The sequence below is a fragment of the Photinus pyralis genome, unplaced genomic scaffold (assembly GCF_008802855.1).
Source record: "Photinus pyralis isolate 1611_PpyrPB1 unplaced genomic scaffold, Ppyr1.3 Ppyr1.4_LG1, whole genome shotgun sequence".
NCBI classification, from domain to species: domain Eukaryota; kingdom Metazoa; phylum Arthropoda; class Insecta; order Coleoptera; family Lampyridae; genus Photinus; species Photinus pyralis.
The window spans coordinates 21,502,821-21,512,113 of record NW_022170249.1 but is presented as its reverse complement, the minus strand read 5'-3'; the positions used below and the strand labels follow the sequence as shown (position 1 = coordinate 21,512,113).

General features: G+C 37.1%; 1 protein-coding gene across 1 annotated transcript; it reads left to right on the top strand.

Annotated features, from left to right (window-relative positions):
• Nucleotides 1–4,513: 4,513 nt before the first annotated feature.
• On the top strand, nt 4,514–6,771 carry LOC116158698 (protein ALP1-like). The gene is made up of 4 exons (XM_031471527.1): nt 4,514–4,845; nt 4,914–5,058; nt 5,962–6,085; nt 6,140–6,771. Exons 1-4 carry the CDS (start codon nt 4,553–4,555, stop codon nt 6,769–6,771), a joined length of 1,194 nt encoding a protein of 397 aa, XP_031327387.1. The 5' UTR covers nt 4,514–4,552.
• The last annotated feature ends 2,522 nt before the right edge of the window (nt 6,772–9,293 follow it).

Here is a 9,293-nt window from a genome sequence, read left to right as displayed (position 1 = left end):
GAGAGGAGATATTTTCGCAAAGTGTTCTTCCTGGAATACATATGCTTCTTGGGTACATCATTTTTGCTGATTGCCTTCATGAATGCATGCACTTTAAACAAATGATTTTAAATCAACGCCCTTATTTATTCTTAACATTGCACTGTAATTTTTGACATGGATAGCCCACATAGTCGATGCTTTGTACTGCTCCGACATTTCTGCAGATAAGCAAGCACTACTTGTTCATTTATATGTATTACTTCTGCTCTTCAATCCATTGCACAAACTTGTCGTACTCTCGTTTATGCATCTTCTGATTTTTGCGGTATCAACCGCGATTCTGCTTTTCTACTTAAGCAGTCAATGTTAGAATTCATTTTTAAGCATTTATAAAGTACTAACTGTTGATGACAACAATATAAAGTAGGATGTGACAGATTTCAAAATAATTTCTTGTTTTTTCTCATTATTCATAGCAACGGAAAGGTATACTGATTTTATATCACTAATTAAACCAATTTTGTATTAGTTCTTATTTCATTTTTATAGAATTATGACGATTTTTAAAAGTGTAGTAATAAAAAAATAGCGTAAAGGTATTCGTGGATAACTGGTCTTTAAAACACTTGCTCTATTTCGAGCAACTCCGGCTACGCCGTCCGTGGCTCGAAAAAATCGCGCGTGTTTAAAAAGCCTTAATATCCATTATACTTTTAATATACTAATCTACAAAATATTATAAAACCCTGAAGTTGAAAATATTTATCAACAGTGCTGTTTGGTATTTGCAAATTCGCTTGTCTTCGTTATCGATAATGTTGCTCATCTATGATGTAAGTATATATTAATAAAATTTTTTTATCTTTGTATTCTTGTTCTAATACCATTTTAATGTTTCAGAAAGAAGTGGAGTTTTGGGAGCGTCCAACGTACGGAGGCTGTTGACGGCGGTTTTGGTCTTCCTTTGATGGAGACGGTCCCATGGGAAAGAAGAAGCCGAAAGTTGTTTGCACAACTGGCTATTGGTGGGGCAAACTATCTCCAGCTGCGAAGAGGTCGTTCGATGCAAATCAGAGACGTACGGGTAAAGCTGGCACCAACAGTGTACGTAATGATTGGTACAAAATGACATTTTGAGGGTAAGTGACATTTTATATTATATTGTTTAATCTAACCGTTTTCTATTGCAGAACAAGTCGTACCAATCTATGAAGTTGTCGTTTTTTGCGTCTAATGGCTTTCGTTGAAGTCGTTAGGCGTTGAAACAATTTAAATGTCACAGTGCTTCCTATAATGCTCGGCATCGGCAAGCCCAGATAGGCGTGCTGAACAAGTTCAACCATTTTCTCAAGACACATAAAGACCGTAAGTATAATTACATGCATACATATATGATAAACTAATGATCTTTGTTTGCAGGTCGATTTGTGCTGATGGACGTAAACAGCTTCTTTACGGATGAAAGGTATTATGCAAGAGACGGTATTCATTTGAACGACGAAGGTTTGCAACGTTTGGGAAAGTTTATGGTTTGACCAGTAGCATTTTGCTATTATTTATATAATAGTAATGTAGTATTCATCGTGACGGGTATATTTTGAACCATTGCCAACAATGTTGGTATTGCACATTAACAACACTGGCATGCAGTGACTTTCGGATTATTATCATATCTGCTGTTTGATTTGAAATCAGCATGGGTTTATAATAGTTTGGAAGGGAGCAACGAGAATTCGACGTAGAGCTTTTGAAATATTTAAAAATATATAATTAAACAGTTTTATGTATGTAAAATTCAAAATTGTTTACTGCAGCTTATAGTTAACAATGCTTTTTGCGTAAGAGCATCACTTTGTCTAAGTAACGGTATAGCAAGAACGTTAGACCGCACAGATCTTCGTAACTTTTTTATCTGTAGACGATATTTTTATAAAAATTGGAAATTAAATAGTTTATTTAATGTAGAATCTAAAATTGTTTACCGCAGTGGTTTACAATACTTTTTGCGAAATATTACGTCGACGATGATCACTTTGTCTAAGTAAACGTATAGCAAAATAAAATGCTTCGTCTTTTTTATCTTTAGGATATTTTTATAAAAATTGGAAATTAAATAGTTTATTTAATGTAGAATCTAAAATTGTTTTACCTCAGGTTCATGGTTTACAATACTTTTTTGCGTAATTAATGATCTAGTAAATGTCCGCTTTGTTATATGCATAATGGTTGACGTCATCGTCGCTGCGCATAGTTCGTCGCTAACTTCCTACAGGTTGATGGATGTTAATTGCTTTAATTTGATTGGTTCAATTTCGATTGATTTTAAAAAATTGTCAAAGTTCGTTAACTGTCGCTTACAAACACCTCGCTTGATATTCAAATTTTTTAGCGCCTCTGTCATTTTGAAGTTTTATAATTATTAACCCTAAATTTTACACATTTGCTGCACAAAAGTGAGGGGTAAGGAATAATATTGGATAATATGATTTTGCTCACCGGTTGAAATAATTTTTGTTGTTGTGCTGTGGCGTAGATACGCTGCTAATCGTCACGAATGATGTACTTGCCGCAGATGGAAAGGAAATAACGGATGTGCTTCTTTGTTGCTTTGTTGATGATTTGATTGCTGATGTTTTCTGCTTGATTGTCATTGATGTGCTGATTGCTGATGTTTCTTGTTGATTGATGTGCTTGATCCGGTTCGAATACGACCAAATTATGTAGTATTATTGTAGAAAAAATAAAATGCACTAATAAAATAACCTTAACTTTATTTAATGCATGTGCCTTAGTGGACTGTATGACTAAGAATGACCAGCCGAAAAAGGCAAGAATGTAACTTTCTCTTAAAAACTAGTTTATATTTACAAAATTCCTCTATACAATACAAAGGGGTGCTGAAGGTCAGCAAGTGAGAGGGAAAATAGGTATCAAAATACTACATTATTTAACAGTAACAACAGCGACTTTCAAGGCATCGGGAAATACACCCTCCCTCAGCGCACTGTTAATTAATTTAACTAACAGGCTCGAGTACAAACATATTATGTTTTAATAAATTAACTGTTATACCATACACATCTTTGCTGTAACTGTTTTTGAGAGACCGCATTACGTCTCGTACTTCAGTTAGCGACGTTAACTGAATAGTAAACGTAGGTACCTACTCACAAAGGGCGATTGAGACGTCTGCATGAAATATATCCATTGGTGATGTCAAAACAAAAGCTATTTCGGTTTAAAAAAAATGCGCTTTATCTGCACAAGACCTGTGCACAATTTATACTCTTGTTTCTTTTTCGCTGAGATTTATCGAGTGACTTTGCACCAATATATAATGTGTAAGAGCAATATGTATGAGTTTTAACTTATAGGTTACCTTTTTTCTCTAGCAACCATGCACAGGGGTTGCAGCTAAAAATTCCAAAATGGAATACTTGTCAGCTCGTAAACCACTAAACTTTCCGAAATAAAGGACATTTCGCAATATTAATTCATGCTCACGTTCACGTACTCTCTCCCCTCCTCAGTCCACCTAAAAATACGAAAATCTCGCACAGAAGCACCTAATGTCATTTTTTTCTGGAAATCTCTAATTCCTGCTCGATCGGTTGAGCTCAAAAATTGGGACTTAACTATAATTCTAAGAGCTCATAAATCTGATGTTATCATGTTTTTCTTAATTATTTTTTTTAACCGTGGGGGGACTGACTACTCACGTCGCTGGCCGCCCCACTCAAAATTACGAATTCCTGCTCACCGATTGAGAACAAACTTTAGGACTTAAATATTCCGAAAGTTCATAATTCTAATGTCATCATGTTTTTGCCCATTTCTTGTTTACTAAAAATCGCTAATTCCTGCTCGATCGGTTGAGCTCATAAATCTGATGTTATCATGTTTTGCTTAATTATTTTTTTTAACCGTGGGGGGGCTGACTACTCACGTCGCTGGCCGCCCCACTCAAAATCGAGGATTCCTGTGCAACCGGTTGAGCTCAAAAATTGGGACATAACTATTCTGAAGCTCGTAATTTTCCATGTACCGATTTATTTTTTTCCCACGGAGAAAAATGATTTGTCATAAGAACAAAAAATTTTCTTTGCACCTATATGGACTGCTAAAAGTTTTGTAGCAAGAGCAAAGAAAAAATGCTCCCTATTTTTAGTTCAGTAAATACGTTTTGCTTCTCCTACTAGAATCTGAAAGTACCTGTTACTAAACTATTTTGCTTTCCTAACAAATAACTTTAGCTGCGGCTGCCAGTAAATTTAGTATTCAATAATCGACGAAATTTGCAATAGAACCAGTCCCATTTGTAGCCACTACTAACATATTGAAGTACCACTCACTGAATCTCTTTGCTCTCTTAGCAAATTATTTTAGCTGCAGATGCTAAGAGCGTTATTATCCTATAAAGGTGCGTATACATATGCGAGCCGAACCGTTCGCGAACCGCTCAAAAACTGTTCTTTGAAATTAATTTTACAACGAACTTCCAACGATCCATGGAAAAGCCGACCCAGCCGCAAACCACCAGCAGTCGGCTGTGTACTTCTATATATTGAACATGTCTTCGCGCGAGGAAATTTACACTATTATGGTTATGAGCAGTGCAGCTCTCGTGATGGGTAGTTTGGCTAAAAAAAAGAGGAAGCAAAGGCGTTGGTGGCATACCGACTTATATAAAAAACGCAGCGGCACGGAACTGATTATCGACATGAAATCACAAGAAATGAGCGGCCAATATAAAAACTTCACGCGTATGTCGCCTTCAGATTTTGAGAATTTATTGCAGAAGATTGGCCCCCAAATTTCGAAAGAGGAAACTTATTTTCGCACTCCAATATCCGCTCAAGACAGGTAAATAATGCTACCGTGAATACTAGGATATTTATGTGTTTGTATTTTTTACTAATTTATTGTTTCAGACTAGCGGTAACACTTCGGTTCCTTGCTACGGGTGATTCATTTGTTAGCCTCCAGTACCTATTTAGGATTTCCAAGCAGTCCATTGGACGTATAGTACCACAAGTCTGCGCAGCACTTGTGACGGAATTGCAGGGTTATATTAAGGTAACATATTTAATAACTCATTCACATACAAGGAATTTCTTTTGGTCAAATTTTAAGTTTAATTACAAATAAAATGTAATTAGAAAGTTAGGAAACACATAAGTAAAGGTACATTACAGAAAATCTTCAAAGTTCTCTGACGTCGTTGATAAATCAGGAGACGGTTGTGATGAGGGCACAGATAAAGACTGACCAGATGTTGAAGGTGTAGCAGCAGGAGGTATTTCCTGCTGTGACTGTGAATACACAGGATGGCTATGTTGAGAATGCATATGGGGAGTAGCTTGGGAATGCATAAGGGAAGGAGGTTGAGAATGGGGTGTAGGCTGTGAATACATGTGGGCGGTGGCAATTGGTGCAGTTCCTACAGAGTTTTGCCAATTAGTAGGATACGGATAAGCTGGAGTAGGCGAACAAAGCAAACCTCTATCTGCATGCATAAGTACTTCAAAAATGGAGTGCTGAACCACCTGTTGTAGTTCAGAAGGGTATTTGTTAACTTTCGTAGCGACATATGTGAAAAATGAATCAATTTCATTTGCAGGACACGGTTTCATGTCCAACTTTTTTGAGGCAGCTGCCAATATCCGAAACGCACTATTCATCATTGGAGAACTGATATCATCTCGTTTCCCCTTCACTCGCTTATCAGATTTGACCGTAGAAGGTGGCTGTGTCTCTTCTTCCCTCTGTGTTGCTTCTTGATCAATTTGCCCGACAGGCGAGTCTACTGGATAGACGCCATCTTGTACATCATCCGCCTCCTAAAATTAAAATTTAGATATTAATTCATGAATCAAATGTGTTCATAAATAGAATTAAATTTACATTGAATCCCCTCTTCTTTAAATTGAAATAGTACCCTAATAAACCATTTTTTTGAATAAGTATTTTCTGTTTCAGTTACCCACGACTCCTGCAGCTTGGACGGAAGTTGCCAAGATATTTGAAACACGTTGGAATCTGCCTCACTGTGTTGGTGCCATCGACGGCAAACACGTTGTTTTACAAGCTCCTGTGAACTCTGGTACTGAGTTCTTTAATTACAAATCGAATTTCAGTATTGTACTGTTTGCATTAGTTGATGGCAATTATAACTTTATGTTTGCTGACGTGGGATGCCAAGGCAGAATTTCAGATGGGGGAGTTTTTAAGGCGAGTAAATTACATCGAATGCTTGCAGAAAACACATTGGGACTTCCATTACCAGAAGAACTACCGGGGCGTAGTATGCAAATACCTTATTTCTTTGCAGGCGATAGTGCCTTTGCTTTAAGTGAAAATCTCATGAAACCATACGCAGGAGACTTCGCTAAAGGAACTCCTCAAAGAATTTTCAATTATCGATTGAGTAGGGGCCGTCGAATAGTAGAGAACGCCTTCGGTATTTCAAGTGCCGTGTTTAGGGTCTTAAGAAGACCAATGCTTTTGAAGCCCGAAACAACGGAATTGGTAGTAATGACGACCATCCTGTTACATAATTATCTTAGAACGCATTCACCTAATCTGTATGCACCTGTTGGCTTATTAGACAATGAAATGGAGGGGAATTTAATCGAAGGGTCATGGAGGAAAGAAGGAGATATGACGTCTATGTTGCCGCTAATAAATGTTCCTCGAAGATCCACCAATTACTGTTCCAGAATTAGGGATGAAATAGCTGATTATTTTATTAAGGAAGGATTTTTAGAATGGCAAAACCAATATGCTTAAGAGGATTTACTCACCGTGGCAAGTCTCTTTCTCGGCAAATCCCTGTCTTCCAGAAAGCTGAAAGCTTCGTAGGCAAACCATCTGCTTACATAAACTTCATCTCTTCCTACAATACAAAATTAACATTATTCCAAGCATCCATCCGCGTAAATGTTTTATTGTATTTCAACTATTACTTTGTAATTGTACGTAAATTATGTAGTGTTTAGTGTAATTTATTAGTATGAATACATTGTAAGTTAAGTAGGTCCAAACAACTAAAATGTCAACGTTAACAACTTAATTTAACAAAAACAAAAATTGGAAACGTGTGTAATTTTATGTTGTTATTCGTATTTTATATTTTTACCTTTTCCTGTTCCAGTGCTTGTCTTCACTTTGTTTTTCTCACGCCTGTACGAAGCCAGTAGACATATTACTTTTTTTTTACACTGGTCTGCAGACACCTCCCATTTCCACGCCTATTTCGCGCCAAGCATCTTCTTTTAAATTTTTTTTAAAATGGTTAACATTTTTGGGGTCCCACAATAAAGGTCTACATTTATAGATGTTTATTAACCGCAATATATTTTCCTCGGGCCACTCCATATTTATAAATTACCTCGCGACCGGAATAAAAACGACGAACCTCGCACAAACACGTCCCAATGTGAACTGCGAATCCCTTTGTGTTCGTCGAAAAAACCGACAGGGAACGGTTCGTCACGAACCGCTCGCGAACGGTTCGCGAGCGCTAACAAATCCCGTCCCAATCTAACGAACCAGTTGTTCGCGAGCGGTTCGCGAACGGTTCGGCTCGCATATGTATACGCACCTTAATAGATGAAACTTGCACTAGCAGCTAAATTGTGTGCGATCTGGCAACAAATTGTCTTTGTAGCCACAGAAATCTGGTAATCCCAAAAATAAATTCCTTCTTGTATGAAAGGTCTCAGTCCAATGGTTAATGACAGACGTACATCATGGAGATACGTTGTTATTCAGCCACTTGCTAATTTCACTCTTCCCTTCACCAATCTCTATAAATTTACACATCTTCATTGTACTCATTTTTTTTTAAAGTAATGTTTGTGGAAGTAACATTCTCACCTTTATTTGAATCATGAACTGTAGCTGTACTTTTAGTCTTTTTATTAATCAACCCAATACTAGTAAATCGTCTTCTCAAATTATAATATTTGGTAAATAATTTACCTCTCTCTGATTTCTTGCCCTGTTCGTTTACTATGGTAAAATAACAATTCTTGAAACATTTAATTAAAAACATGCAATTCTCTACAACTATAAACGGACATACTTTGGTTTCTGTTGGGAACATACGCTGGACGATGACCGCCAAACTGTCAAGTCGAGATGTCAGTATACTGCAAAATACGCATGTAGTATAAACAGATTTGTATCTTCGTTATGCACACCTCTTAGTAAGATCAGCCTTCAGCTCGTGTTCGATTATCGCATCTGGGTCTTTTTTGTCGCCATTTTGAGGCAATCGTTAGATTTCGACGCTTAGCCGGCGTTAGTTATACTTATACATTTACAGAAAGTGGAGACAAATTTTTTCGACTTACGCTGTTCGTAAGCTTAGATCCTGGTGTCGTTTTAAGAAATCACAATAAAAACCTTTTCCTGCCATTCCAGAAGTTTTATTAAATCGATGCTTAATCTTCAGGTGTTTTGCAAATTGGTACCAAAGTTTTAAGAACTCTTTCTTGCTCAGTGGCATCAACTGCCTGTCCAAATTCTTCACATGGTTGTATAAAATAAGTTCTTGCTCTTCAGTAAACGTTTTTTGATATGTGCCTTTATTAGCCGTGCATGGTTGTAAAGTAACTTGTAGTCCACCATTAAGAGCGTTCAGTCTATCTCCTAATGTGCTTTTCGGAACACTATAACGCTCACTTGCCTCTCTTATTGTAATTTTTTTCCCTTTCACTTTATTTACGGCTAACTTCATATTCACTTCTAACCAGTTCCCTCTTATTTTGCCCATATTTCTGAAATTAAAACCAGTTTCATAGAAAAATAAAAGATAGTTCAACAGCGGGTTATATCGGACGGGTCCGAGAAAGCTCAAAGGTATTATCTCTAACTCTTGCATTTTATCTCGGAGGTATCTTAAATGAAATATATTTGTTAATCAATGTCCAAAATATGTTAGCATATCTACGCTATTTATTTAATGGTTGGAAGGTCAGAGAAAAGTACCTACTCCTTGGCTGTTAGTGGGTGAGTGTATGTGCAGCCAACCCCATTGTAATTCACATGGGGGCCATACAATCACGACTCATTTTTACACCATAAAGACCGCGTTTGCATGGGGATGCAGTCGGCCACAGACTGGTACCGCAGATACACCTGTGCCATTGCGTCTTGTAGAGCCGTATAAGTAGGGAACACACGATCGAACATCACGACAAACATGTATGCGCGTACATGTTCGCCGACTCCCAAGCATTATCGGACATAAATATTTTCGCTGTAATTACACCTGCTTTTATTTTTATCTTTTCAAAAAATAGAGC